Source organism: Oryctolagus cuniculus, chromosome 18 (assembly GCF_051225735.1).
Source record: "Oryctolagus cuniculus isolate XC-2025 breed Fujian yellow rabbit chromosome 18, ASM5122573v1, whole genome shotgun sequence".
In the NCBI taxonomy this organism is placed as follows: domain Eukaryota; kingdom Metazoa; phylum Chordata; class Mammalia; order Lagomorpha; family Leporidae; genus Oryctolagus; species Oryctolagus cuniculus.
In genome coordinates, this window is record NC_142884.1 from 8,704,536 (window position 1) to 8,718,482 (window position 13,947).

Here is a 13,947-nt window from a genome sequence, read left to right on the forward strand (position 1 = left end):
TTCCACGACAGACGCTGACTCACCTTTCTGAAGGCCAGAGGCAGAGTGCAGTGTCAGCGGGGCGCTTCCTCCTGCAGGGCAAGAGGGGGACCCTGTCCCGGGCCTCCCTCCCAGCTTCCTGTTCCCTCCCAGCCTGTGGACGGCATCCCTTCCTGTGTCGTCACACCATCTCCCTCCTGTCCACGTCCATCTGTGCCCTTTTTATAAGGACACGGTCGTGTTGGACGGGGGTCCACATTGTGATCTCTGATCCCGCCACAGACCTCCTACAGGTGCCCACAGCCAGCCGGCAGCATCTCTTAAGGAGGCACAAGTCAGCCCGTGACACCAGCTGCCAAGGCTCAGCCCCAATTCTGACTCCTCCTTAAAGTCCCCCTGACTTCTCAACCCCCGCTGGGTCTCCCTCCCCATCTCCCCCAGATGGGATCTCATGCAGGCTTGTCTAGTTATTTTTGTCTGCGTTTTGTAATCATCGTCTTTGGACGTGAGCTTCTTGAGATAACAACCCCTGTGCCTTAGACGCGCTCTCTGTTCCCACGGTGCAGTGGTACAGAGAAAACGCTGGCTGTCTGCTTTCAGAATGAGTGAGTGAGCTGATTGAACAAACACCGGCTGGGCATCCACCAGGAACAAGCCCTGTCTCGTCCCCACAAGACAAACCTCCCTGCCCGCATGGATTTTATCTCCTGGAGGAGAGAGAAGGGTAATAAACAAGTCAGGCAGTGACGCGGGCGGCAGCAGGGTCCTGGGGCTGCCATGGGAGGTGTCACAGAGAACCTTTGCCTCCGTCCTCACAGGGCACTCTCTGAGCCTCCCTCTGTCTTCACACAAGCTCTTTCCCCAGCACAGCCGTCTGTGGGGCCCGGGGCCCACCCTGCCCCACGACAGGGCCGTCTTAACCAATTACACCTGCTGTGTAAATCTCTATTTCCCAGTAAGAGGTGCAGGGAGATGGCATGAAGGCTGTTAAGGATGCCCCCCCATTAACCAGCCAATCAGAACAGGCTTCCAATTTAGCATTTCTGAGGCTGGCGCTGTGGCCTAGGGGGTAAAGCCGTCGCCTGCAGTGCCGGCATCCCATATGGGCACTCATTGGAGACCCGGCTGCTCCACTTCTGTTGTGGCTTGAGAAAGCAGTAGAAGATGGCCCAAGTCCTTGGGCCCCTGCACTCACGTGGGAGACCCAGAAGAGGCTCCTGGCTCCAGATTGGCCCAGCTCCAGGTGTTACGGCCATCTGGGGAGTGAACCAGCAGATGGAAGACCTCTCTCTCTCTCTCTCTCTCTCTGTAACTCTGATTTTCAAATAAATAAATATTTTTAAAATATTAGCATTTCTGCCCAGCCAATGAGTTCCCTCTGAAAACACCTTTCTTGGAAATCCCCTTCAAAACAAAAGCCCTCTATAGCTTTATGGGTGCTCTCCTGGGCTGCGGTGACTCCAGGGGCCCAAACGGCACAGCGCCTGGAGAGGACACAGCCCCCACCGTAACCGAGCAGAGCAGAGACAGCCCACCGCCCGGGACGGCCGCTCGTCGTGGTGGGCAGCAGGCTGCCAGCCACAGCACAGCTTCCATCGTGGCCTGGAGGGCGCGTCCCTCGGGCGGCTTGGAGGAATTTTAATTTTTTTTTCTGCTGTTCATTTCCTGGTTTGTAAGTGCAGCAATTAGCAGGGAGGAGCAGCGTGAGGCGTGGTCCTGCTGGGAACCTGGATCACCCGCGGGGGCCAAGCGCTCTGCCCGCCCCGGGCGAGGCGTGGGGCCCCTGCCGGGCGCTGCCCACCGCCCTCCCACCGCCCAACAGGGCCACTTCACACAGCTCGTGGGCAAACGTGCAAGTGAAGTTTATGTGTCTGCAAAAGCTTTGAGGTGTGCAGGGTTTTCTTTTTCTTTTTCTTTTTGGAAGATCTATGTATCTATTTGAAAGGCAGAGTTACAGTGAGGTAGAGGCAAAGAGAGAGAGAGAGAGAGAGGTCTTCCATCCACTGGTTCACTCCCCAATTGGCCTCAATGGCCAGAGCTGTGCCGATCTGAAGCCAGGGCCAGGAGCTTCTTCCAGGTCTCCCATGCAGGTACAGGGGCCCAAGGACTTGGGCCATCTTCCACTGCTTTCCCAGGCCACAGCAGAGAGCTGGATCAGAAGCGGAGCAGCCGGGACTCGAACCGGTACGCACATGGGATGCCAGCCGGGCAGGCAGCGGCTTAACTCGCCGTGCCACAACACAGGCCCCTTCAGAGCAAACGTCACGACTGAGAGGCACACGTTACAGACGAGGGACCGGAGGCTCAGAGAGGCCAGGCCCCTCCTCGTGAGGTCCCACAGCAAACGAGGGGGGCCGGGCCCCTCTGTGACTGTACACAGCTGTCACCGTCCGTTTCCGACTCTATTATTCATTCGAGAGGCAGAGAGACAGAGCTTCTGTGTGCTGGTGCACGCCCCAGATACCTGTAACAACCAGGGCTGGGCCAGGGCTGGGCCAGGGCTGAGCAGGGAGCAGCCCCATGAATCTCCACCTGCAGAGTCGCTGGCAGGGACCAGTGACGAGGGCCGCCACCCCTGCCTCCCAGCGTCTGCCTCGGCAGGAAGCTGGAGCCGGGAGCGGATCCAGGAAGCTGGAATGGGGCGCAGGCGTCGCGCAGGCCCTGCTGGGATTTACTGGTGCCTGTGTAGGTGATTCCCCCTGCTGTGACCAGCGGGGCGCCCGGGCAGGAATCGTAGCTGAAGGCTGCACTCCCAGAAGCGGAGCTGCTGGGCCACAGGGCATCAGCCAGGCTGAGGGGCAGCCAGAACCTGCTTCAACAGGGGTGCGGGGGTGCGACACAGGCTGCTCCCGGGGGCTTGGGTGCTCGCCCAGGACCGGCGATGGGAGGGGTGCAGGGCGTGTGCCCAGGTGTGTGTGGTGGTGGCTGGGCTCTGTGCTGGGGACGCTGGGAGCCACGGACGGCCACTGAGCAGGGAGGGGCGGGTCAGCTCAGAGCCCTGGACAGGACCAAGTGGAGCTAGGGAGGAGACTGGGGCCAGGGGCCTGGGGGCGGGGTCGATGGGTGCTGGGTTCTCAGCCCACAGTGTGTCAGCCGGAACACAGGTGATGCCCTCCTGGCTGCTCCCAGCTGCCCTGGACGGAGCCTGCCCGTGCACCGAGGACTTGAGGTTCTGTATCCCGCTTGTTCCTCGCAGCCACTGCAGAGAGCTAACGTTGCGCCCATTCTGCAGATCAGAGCACTGAGGCTTGGGAGGGACCCACACATACGGTAAAACGGGTACTACAGAGGTCGACACGGCCCTGCTGCTGCGCGTTGGTCTCGTTCAGCCTACGTTTTGTGACTTCGCATCCTGCTGACTCTCGATCGCGGCCCACTGTTGCCTCGTGTCCGCTCGTGGGTCACAGAAGGGGACGAGTGGTGGTGAAGCCACCGGCATCTCTGGCAGTCACAACTAGGGCAGGGGCGGGATGGAGGCCAGGACTGCAGGCTGGCAGGGAGCTGGAGCCAGGGAGCCAGGGATACTGGGCTGCGGCTGCCCCCAGCGGCACGGCTGCCCTCCTGGACAGCTGTTTGCGCCGCTGTGTCGGTGTCACTCCCAGCTGTGCTGGGGACCCGCGCGGGGACCTCTGGATCCGCTGGAACAGACGCCCCCGGGCTGGCCCCGAAACTCACACGGACGCCACCCACGCTGAGCCGAGCCCTTTCGTGCACGGTGGGCAGGGGTGGGAGTGCGTCCAGCCCTCAGCTGCTGGATGTGAGACCTGGGTGCTTGAGCTCCCCACGCTGTCCCACGGGAGACGCAGAGCCGGTTCTGCGCCCCCATCTCTTCCAGCCGCACCCTGGACCCCACAGCTTCTTCCTGGAGCGAATGGCAGCCCCTGGCTCGCAGCCGGCCTGGAGATGACGATGGGCGAAGACTCACAGGTGCACACTTTAAATTACAGTCGCCAGGGGCTCACCTGAGCGCGGCAGGTGTCGGCGGCTGGGAGCCCAGGCTGAGCGGCTGGGAGAGAATTTCGCTCGAGTGTGACCGCCCCCTGGTGGTAGACGGGCACCATTACACCCTGAGGGACTTTCGCCCCCGTTTTAACTGCCGGGTAACTCAGTCACACTTGATTTAATTCCGATAATAGGCACTGGGTACTTTTTAAGTGCTAGGCCAGCGAAGCGACGTCCAAGCTGAATATCACAGGGGCTCCGTGTGGAATTTCAAACTTTCCGTGAGCCACATTAGAAAAGAAAAATAAGGGCCCCCTTTGTGGTGCAGTAGATCAAGCCACCAGCAACCGAGTGTGGGTTCGAGTCCCGGCTGCTCCACTTCCTGCTCCTGGCCTGGGGAAAGCAGCGGAAGATGGCCCAAGTGTCTGGGGCCCTTGCACCCACGTGGGAGACCCAGATGGAACTCCTGGCTCCTGGCTCCTGGCTCCTGGCTTTGGCCTGGCCCAGCCTGCCTACTACCACCATCTGGGAAGTGAACCAGCAGGTGGAATCTCTCTCTCTCTCTGTCTCTGTAACTCTTTCAAATAAATAATCTTTTTTAAAAAATAATGAAAACATGGCATCATTTTATGGAGGAGACGGGCTCAGAAAGGGGAACTGGGTTTTCCTCTTTATTCCATTTGATAAGCAGCACCCACACACACGTGCGAGCTTCCCCCCTGGGGCTCGGAGACACAGTGGGGAATGCGTGCACGTGGCCTTGAGGGCTCGGTGGGGTGGTAAGGGGAGGGGGGTCGGAGAAGGGGTGGGGGATCCTTCCAAGCTGTAATGAGACAGACTCGGAGCTGGCCGGCCAGCCTGCCGCCTGCCCGCTGGGCCCGGCGTCCTCGTTTCTCAACGGCCTGGAGAAGCCGACGCGACAGGGGAGACGCACATGCAGTTCCGACTTCAGGGTCCTCAGACAGGGCCCTCATTCTCTGCTGCTGGCTCTGTGAAGCCCACGTGGGCAGGTGCCCAGAGCAGGGCTTAGTATACAGTAGGCGCCCACGGAGTGAGTGAGCGCAGAGGCCTGAGTTCCAGCTCTGGGGGTCTGGAGCAGCCCGTGGGGCTGGGTGCACCAAGTCTGCGCTCAGTGAACGCGCCCGTTCCCCTAGCTCCCAGGTGCCCACGCTCCCTGGGCCTCGAGGCCCCGCCTGCCGGGGGCGTGGCCGGCTAGGCTCTCTGTGACGTCACACGGCCCGCCATGGCTCTGGCCTTGGCCCTGCTGCTGCTCTCGGGGCTGAGCGGCCCCGGCGGCTGGGGCTGCCTGCAGTGCGACCTCTCGGTGCTGGACGCCCTGAGTCAGCTGCGCGGCGCCCTCATCCCCCGGCGCTTCCACCTCGAGCGGCTGCAGGCCCGCGCCCAGGCCCTGCTGCTGGCCATGGAGGGCTCTTTCTTCCGGGACTACGCGCTGAACGCGTTCGTGGGGAAAGTGGGTGTGTGCTGGGGGCGGGGACTCGGAGACCACGCCCCATAGAGAATGCGCCCACAGCATGAATAGAGGGGCGCCAAAACCACGCCCCAGCAGAGGTGGGGGGGTCACATGGAGACCACGCCCAGCGGAGTGGGGCCCCCACGGAGACCACGCCCCATAGAGACCATTGGGGGGCCCCCCATGAAGGGAGGGGTCACTGAAACTATGCCCCGCGGAGGCGGGGCCCGACCACACCCCCATGGAGACCACGCCCCCAGATGAATGGAGGGCACTAAAACCACGCACCAGCGGAGCCAGGGGTCACATGGAGACCACGCCCAGTGGAGGCAGGGCCCACAGAGACCACGCCCCAGCAGAGGTGGGGCCCACGGAGACCACGCCCCACGGGAGGGCGGGCGCCCTGCAGCCGTGCCCCTGTCGCCCGCAGGGATCGAACAGCTGGACCACGTGGCCAGCTTCCTCAAGAACCAAACACAGCACTTGATGGTGACTCCCCTGCAAGGTAGGAGCGCGGCCCCTCCTCTCCCTGCACCTGCATCTCGCCTGGTCCCATGGGATAAACCCAGGCAGCCTGGCCGTGCATGTGGCCAGGTGCGGCCACGGAGCCTTCATTATATCTGTGACAGTGTCGTGTAATGGTGACAGTCACGTGGCTTGCCTTGTGCCAACGGCCACACGCGGCCACCTGGAAGCAGACCTGCAGCGGCCCCCAGCTGTGCCTGTGTGTGGGCACGGATGGCTCTGTTACAGCCAGCCCTTGGGGGCCGGCGCTGTGGCGTGGTGGGCTGAGCTGCCGCCTGCAACACCGACATCCCACAGGGGCGCCTGTTCAAGTCCCGGCTGCTCCACTTCCGATCCAGCTCCCTGCCAATGCACCTGGGCAGCAGCGGGAGACAGCCCAAGTCCTCATGTCCCTGCCACCCACAGAGGAGACCTGGATGAAGCTCTGGGCTCCTGGCTTCAGCCTGGCCCAGGGTTGGCCGTTGCAGCCATGTTAGGAGTGACCAGTGGATGGAAGACGCCCCCACCTTCTCTGTAATTCTGCCTTTCAAATAAATAATTAAATATAAAAAAAAAACACCCACACTCGATGCCTATAGGCTTCTGGCTGCCGTGGCACTTTGAGATGCATGCAATCTGACATTGTGCAGACGTGCAGTACTGGGGAATGCTGGTCCCTTTCAAGGAGCTTAGATGCTAGAGGGAGAGCCAAGACCAGAAACGAGATAAATCAGTAACATGCGTGTGTGTGTCTATGTGTGTGCGCTTGGGGGTTTCCAAGACCACCTGCGGGTCCAGTGATTTATAGAACAGAGCAGCCATGGTTGTGTTTAGAGCGGAAGGCTGCAGATGAAATCCTCAGGCGAGAAAGGCACCCAGGGCAGAGCCCACAGGCGAGGCCAGGCACGTCGGGGGCAGGGACACAGGCACTGGAGCCGCCCCGCTGCCCCCCAGGCTGTGCACTGGCAGGAAGCTGCAGGGAACAGCGGGGCTGGGGGCTCCACCCAGCTCCTCCGACAAAGGAGACCCACGTGGCGACCCGACCTCCGCACCAGACGCCCGGCGGAGCGCATCTGTCACCTCCAGCCCATCTCCAGCACCCCACAGTCGTGGGTGGCTGCCTCGTGGCTGCCCGTGGATGGGGCCAGGCCAGGGAAGAGGCAGGGCTGTGGGGCTGAATGCAAAGCCCCAAGGAGGGAGCACAGACAGCGGAAAGGAGGGGAATGTGGATGCTAACGAGTCCGCTTGTAGAAGAGGAAACAGAACCAGCGGCCGTTTAGATGGCCAAGGCGGGCGGGCTTAGCCCGGCCCCATGGCAGAGCAGGTGGGCCTTGCGGTGCCTCCCAAGCTCAGGGCCCTCAGGGGCCAGCAGTGTGCCAGGTTCCAGGGTCTTTCAGGCATTGGACTTGTTGGGTCTAAAACCCCAAGGCCGGAGGAACCTCCCTGAGCCCCGACGCGATGTGCAAAGCTCGCATTGGGTTGAAGATCGGCAGGGGAAGGCCGTTCAGCCTGTGTTTGTCCAGGGGCACCCGAGCACGCCCTGGTACGTGGAGAGGAGCTTCCCTTGGGAGATGCAGACGGGGCTGGGCTTGCCGCGTGCCCCCCCCCCCCACGCACACACGGGGGTCTTTCTCTCCCCAGACGGGCCGCTTCTGGAAGAGCTGGCGACCCTCAGGGAGAGTGTGATCCGGGAGCTGAAGAAAGCTCTGCGGTCGTATGAACTAAAAGGTGCAGTACGGCCCGTCCCCTCCTCCCTGCGGGCCCCTGTGCTCCCTCCTCCTGTTCCCCCGAGACTCCGCCTTCCATGCACCCCAATATTCTTCTCGCTCCCTTCCCAGATTCACCCCCCCCCGCCCCTCTCCCGGTCCCTTCCCGATGAAATTCTCAAGTCGCTGTCCCAACCTCACTCACTCAGCGCTTCTCTTTTGCAGCCTGTGATCACAAGATGTGCCGTGAGTGCTGAATTTACTGTCTAACCCTGCCTTTCTCTACCCCCTCCAAAGCGGGCCCTGCTTCCACACACACCCACCCTGGTCGGCGGCCCTCCCACCCCAGAGCTGTAGAACTCAGATCGACTTAAAATGATTGCGACCCGCACACCACTGTTTTCAGGCTCTGAGCTGGCCAACATCAGCCACGTTGTATTAACAAACTCCCACTTCCTGTGGTGTCACCCAAATTTCGTTGAGAATTTAGCAGCTCTTCTGGGCAGTGACTCAAGGATCCAGGCTGCCCCTAAATCACAGCTCGTAAACTTGAAAAGGAAAAAGGAATTGGGAATGACACCAGCGTTTTTATGGCCAGGCCAGGAAGTGATGCAATCACTTTCCTCACTCTCCATTGGCTAGGGGTAGGTCACATGGTTGCAGCCTGTCATAAGGGAGTGTGGGAAATGTAGTCCTGTGTAAGCAGGAAGTGACCATCTCTGCCTTGGGAGCTGCAAAAGCGGGCAAGTGGACACTCAGAATTAACCGATGTCTAAGCAAATGTCCACAGCAGAATGTCAGGTCAGCAGGACCACTGGGCTGCCTTTCAATAATTATGTGAAATTGGCCGGCGCCGCGGCTCACTAGGCTGGCACACCGGGTTCTAGTCCCGGTCGGGGCGCCGGATTCTGTCCCGGTTGCCCCTCTTCCAGGCCAGCTCTCTGCTGTGGCCAGGGAGTGCAGTGGAGGATGGCCCAGGTGCTTGGGCCCTGCACCCCATGGGAGACCAGGAGAAGCACCTGGCTCCTGGCTTTGGATCGGCGGGGTGCGCCGGCCACAGTGCGCCGGCCGCGGTGGCCATTGGAGGGTGAACCAACGGCAAAGGAGGACCTTTCTCTCTGTCTCTTTCTCACTGTCCACTCTGCCTGTCAAAAAAAAATTATATGAAAAGCTATTGCATGTGGGTCGTGGGTGCACTTGGGTCAACTTGCCGCCCAGGTCAGGAGCGCCACGGGACCCCCTCTCTTACCCGCCCTCGGCCTGTCCTCTAATGCCTGTCGCGTGTTAACGTCCCCCTTCCCCTGGGCTAGGCTTGCTGAAAGAGGAGGTCATGGACTGTCTGCATTGCCAGAAAATCAGCTCCAAATGCATCATGAAAAAGTACTGCTTCGGTAAGCCTGGGGCAGGGAAAGACAGCTGACCCCGCGGCTTCCCGCGCCCGCGGCTTCCCGCGCCCGCCCGCGGCTTCCCACGCGGGGCCTCGGGGTCTCCGCCTCACCTTCGCTCGCGCGCGGCCCAGGAATGACGCCCTGCCCTGCAGTCATCCTCCCCTCTCTGTCACCTGGGAAGACGCCTCTGGAATTCTGCAGTGTCCCTGGGTGGGAGACGCGGGTGCTGAGTCATGGTCAGAGCGGGGGGGGGGGGGGGGGGTCTGAAAGAGGTATCGAATGAAGTACGTGTCCTCGGAGCAAATAGCACAGCAGATCCAAGACAGACATCCAGGTTGACGAGACGTGCTGCACCCTTGGTGTGCTGTCCTGTCTCTGCCACACTGTCCCCCTCACTCTCACTCCCCAAGGACCGCTGCTCCGAGAGCCTCCCTGGTCACACACGCCAGTGCCTTCTATTGACTTCCGCGAGTAATCATTGGCTTCACTTCTCTTATGCTTTGCCATAGCATTTCCACAGACCCATGAACTGTCACCCATAACCCAGCGTGTGCCTCGGGAAATCAGGCCGATTCCCGACATAACCACAGTGCCAGTCCCGCCCCGAAGAACCTAACCGTGATTCCTTAATGGCAAATAATTCCAAATCCCTCTGGCAGCATCCCACATTGTCCCCAGAACATTTTTTGCAGCTGGTTTGTTCCAACCAAGACCCCCCAAAAAAGGGCTTTTCACGGCCGTAGCTAGGTTTCCTGTGCTTCTCTCTGTCCGGGGCTGTCTCCTATCCGTTCTCTTCCTCCACCAGCTACTGGAAAGGGATGGGAGTGTCCTGGGAGCTGCCCCGCCGTCCGCTCTGTCTCTCAGCCCCCACTGGAGGACAGGCAGGCAGTGTGGGAGCACCATGTAGTTGCCTGAACGAGACCCTCGGAGAGCCCAGCCGGGAAGGGGGTGAGGGGGGCTAGACTGGGGCCCCTCAGCCTCAGCCGCGGGGGCTGTGGGGGCCGGGTGAGTCTCCGTTGGGAGGGCAGGCCTGGCCCCCAACCCACCAGAGTCCAGCGGCCACCCCCACCCTGCCCCCGGAATTGGGACCATAAAACATCTCCTGTCATTTTCCAAGCTGTCCCTGGCTCAGAACAACCGCGTCCCCAAACCCAAACAGAACCAAGTGGTAGGACGCGTCCGCTGGTTTCAGGGAGCCAGGGGACGCTCTGAACAGGTGACCCTTGATCCTGGAAGGGAATTGGGGGAGTGATGGGACCAGCATGCACGAAGGTCCACCATGGCGAAGCAGCGAGGAGGAGGGGGCCGCTGTGGCCAGAGCAGCCAGAGCAGGGACACGGGTCACCCTCCGGAGCCTGGTGCACCGTGGGGAGGACCTGCGCATTTACCCCGAGGCGGGAACCATAGGGTCCCGGGAGGCCCCTGATCAGAGACCCGCGAGTGAGTGAGGCGTCTGCAGTGCCCCCTGGAGGCCGTGTGCGGAACTGCACCTCCTCGGCCGCCTTGCAGGCGGGGTGGCTCCTGGAGACGCCTTGAAGGCGGAGCTAGGAGGCGGCGCTGACCGGATGCAGGAGCTAGGGCCCGGAGCCACGTGGAAGATTCGAGGTGCGAGGCGCCAGGCCCCCCGCGGGCTCGGCGGCCCACACTGATCTGGCGCAGACATGGCCGTCGCTGTCCCGCCCTGCTCACATGCATGGTGTTGTCACCTCTTGCTTTCGAGCCAAGTTCCCAGTCTTCCCCGTGCCCGTCCGTCAAATGGGATGCATCTGGCGCCAGCTGTTGCCGTGTAGAGTTTCTCCGTGGGGTTCCCGGCTGTATCCCGAGTGCCCACAGCAGGGCCGGGCCCTGGGAGGGGGCCGAGACCCCGTGGGGAGAAGGAAGAGGAGCCAGCCCCCCATGAGTTGGGGGAGGGAGAGGGGCAGAGAGGCCTGGGGCTCAGGGCTGTCTCCCGCTCATGCCAGTGGACGGGCAGCCGCGCATGGCCCTGCAGTACGAGGCCGATAGTGGATACCCGCGGAGCCAGGCCCTGCTGGGCACCGTCGTGTCCGTGTCGGCGGCCGTGTTCGTCTTCCTGGTCATCCTGATCTCGTGAGTCAGCCCACAAGCCCCCAGGAGGCTCCTCCCCCCCAAACGACACCCTCCTGGGCGGCCCCTGTGTGCTCTGGGAAGCCCCTGTCTCTCGCCCTCTCCCTCCCCTAACCCTGCATCTCTGCACAGCTCTCCCTGTCTCCATCCCCCACCCCCCACGTGCAGACCCCCGAGGGCAGTCTGCCTCTGTACTGTTGTCTTTGATGGCCCCTCCCTCCGCTGACATAGTGAATTTTGTGAGTGCGTTGACATAAAAACAAATACCACCCAAGGCAGCTTCGTGGGTAGCTAGTCACGGTCTTGTCTGTTTTTTTCCGGCTGTCAAAGAAGTCAAGCTGAAAGTATTCCCGAGGGCTGCGGCGGACTCCGCCTGCTTTTCCCACCCTCAGCCCCTCTCCCCTCGGCCTCCATGTCTGTGCCTCTTGCAGTGGGAGACCGGGCCTGCTTGGCCCAGCCAGCGCCCACCTCTCCCCCTGTTTGTCCCCCAGGGCTGCTGAGACAAATGACCACCCGCTGGCTGGCTAAGATCTGGGGGTGCTGTCTGAAACGCGGACGAGGCCGCAGGTGGCTGAGCCGAGCCCCTCCCACGCCCAGGCCCCCGCCCCGCGTGGCTTCCCCTCCGCGGGCACAGGCCAGAAGGGGGAGGGTCTCATCTCCCCTTCATGAAGTCCGCAAGGACCCTCTGTCCAAGCAAGGGCGCATTCGCAGGTGTGGGAGCCAGGCCTTGCCCGAGACACCTGCTCTCAGGAGTGGAGGGGTACGCAGTGTGACCCACAAACTCTGCTTCTCTCTCGGTCACTGTGGGGCGCTCGCTCGCTCCCCCTCCCTCTCTCCTAGTCCCTGGCTCTCTCCCCACGCCACATGGCCCAACACCGATTGGCCAAGAGCCCTGGCAGTCTGCGCAGAGACCCCCTGAGAGAGCCACTCAGGGCAGCGGTCCGGGGTTGCGGGCGGGACTGGCCGGGCGTTCAGTTCTAACCCCCAGGGCTTTTCTCTCTGTCCAGGGCCTGCACCTACAGGCAAAACCGGAGGCTCCTGCTGCGGTAGGGCGGGCACAGGCGGGCGAGGAGATGTAATACAATCCGTGACAAATTCCCAGCGTGTCTGTCGGTTCTCTACAGACGCTTCGTCTGTGCCAACTTCCACTTGTCAGCTCAGACCGCGCACAGCTCGGCCTGTGTGGAAGAAATAGTGGGGGTATCAAGGACGACTAGCTGGGGCCGCGCTGTGGCGCAGCTGGTCAAAGCCCTGGCCTGGAGCGCCGGCATCCCATGTGGGCGCCTGTTCGAGTCCTGGCTGCTCCACTTCCGCTCCAGCTCTCTGCTGTGGCCTGGGAAGGCAGTAGAAGATGGCCCACCCAGTATTGTTAGCGATTCCTGCGGCTGGCGGAAGTGGAACATGAGACGGGGCGGGGGCTTGATGGCGGGGGAGGGTAGTGGCTGTCCCTGTGGGCTGGGGCTGGGTTCAGATCCCACCTGCGACCTTGAGCGGTAATAGACTCGCAGCTGTGCAGTGGAGAGGGCGGTGCCCGCTCGGTAGGGGGCTGTGCTGCTCAGATGGGGGGGGGGGGCTTGTGCTTCTTGTAACAGTTGTTTCTTTCTGGGCTTGTGCTCCTGGCTTCAGCTCCCCCGCACACACGGTTTGCCTCCCTGTGCACACAGAGGATGCGTCCCCTGGAGACTTTGTCCTGTGAAGGTTCTCTTGTAAGCGGCTCCTCGTGTTGCTGCGTGATTCTCGCCCTCGTCCCAGGCCCGGATGCTGTCCCCCGGGGGCCGTGTGCTTCCCTGATGGGGAACGCACAGGCTGTGTAGGTACTGCTGCTTCAGCCCCACCTTCGTGTGATTTCTCAGGTGTGTGTGAGCGCTGGCTAAGCGCTTTCCCTCTCTGGGGCAGTTGCCTTGGCATAGAACCCCAGGCTGTTCCAGCCAGGACCCAACCCTGCCACTCCCACTGGGGAACAAAACAGGGCTCTATTATTAACCATCCAGCCGCCGGTCCTGTCAGCCGGTGACCCCAGGGAGGGATTAACAGCCTATGGAGAAAGACACGCAGGTGCAGAGGGTGCAAGAGAGCCGCCGGGGATGACGGAGAAATGAGGACCAGGCTAGGAAAGTGCTCAGAGCCCAGCACCCATTTCTTAAGTTATTAGATTCCTCCCGGCTGCTGTTTCTTTATATATATTATTAATATTATACTATTGATATATTAATTAATATATACACATTAATTTGTGATACAGACAGCGCTCCCATCCACGGCGCATGCCCCAAATGCCCCCAATATCTGGAGGAGGCCAGAGCTGGGAGCGGGAAACTCAAGTCTTCCGGGTGTCAGAAATCACAGGGTCGGGCTGGCGCTGTGGCACAGGGGGTTAATGCCCTGGTCTGAAGTGCCAGCATCCCATATGGGCACCGGTTCTAGTCCTGGCTGCTTCTCTTCTGATCCAGCTCTCTGCTGTGGCCTGGGAAAGCAGTGGAGGATGGCCCAAGTCCCTGGGCCCCTGCACCCGAGTGGGACACCTGGAAGAAACTCCTGACTCCTGGCTTTGGATTGGCACAGCTCCGGCCATTGTGGCCATCAGGAGAGTGAACCAGCGGATGGAAGACCTCTCTCTCTCTCTCTGCCTCTCCTCTCTCTGTGTAATTCTGACTTTCAAATAAATAAATGCATCTTAAAAAAAAGAAAAAAAAGGCCGGCACCACGGCTCACTAGGCTAATCCTCCGCCTTGCGGCGCCGGCACACCGGGTTCTAGTCTCAGTTGGGGTGCCGGATTCTGTCCTGGTTGCCCCTCTTCCAGGCCAGCTCTCTGCTGTGGCCTGGGAAGGCAGTGGAGGATGGCCCAAGTGCTTGGGCCCTGCACCCCATGGG

The 13,947-nt window shown here is 61.3% G+C and overlaps 1 protein-coding gene and 1 long non-coding RNA gene across 2 annotated transcripts; both read left to right on the plus strand.

Annotated features, from left to right (window-relative positions):
• The first annotated feature begins 4,752 nt into the window (after positions 1–4,752).
• Positions 4,753–11,125, plus strand: IZUMO2 (IZUMO family member 2). Its single transcript, XM_070063046.2, has 6 exons — positions 4,753–5,396; positions 5,823–5,897; positions 7,538–7,624; positions 7,828–7,848; positions 8,913–8,993; positions 10,952–11,125. The coding sequence occupies exons 1-6, from the start codon at positions 5,165–5,167 to the stop codon at positions 11,080–11,082; spliced, it is 627 nt and encodes a 208-aa protein (XP_069919147.2). The 5' UTR covers positions 4,753–5,164; the 3' UTR covers positions 11,083–11,125.
• Positions 11,126–11,389: 264 nt separating this feature from the next.
• Positions 11,390–13,768, plus strand: LOC149120761 (uncharacterized). The gene is made up of 3 exons (XR_016224598.1): positions 11,390–12,121; positions 12,702–12,928; positions 13,526–13,768. It is a non-coding gene; the product is annotated as an uncharacterized LOC149120761 (long non-coding RNA).
• The last annotated feature ends 179 nt before the right edge of the window (positions 13,769–13,947 follow it).

Excerpts from the sequence above, each read along its gene's own strand:
- IZUMO2 (XM_070063046.2), top strand. The coding sequence starts at position 5,165 with ATGGCTCTGGCCTTGGCCCTGCTGCTGCTCTCGGGGCTGAGCGGCCCC. Across the intron at positions 5,397-5,822 it reads CGCGTTCGTGGGGAAAGTGG|GGATCGAACAGCTGGACCAC; the intron begins GTGTGTGCTGGG and ends TGTCGCCCGCAG. Across the intron at positions 5,898-7,537 it reads GATGGTGACTCCCCTGCAAG|ACGGGCCGCTTCTGGAAGAG; the intron begins GTAGGAGCGCGG and ends TTCTCTCCCCAG.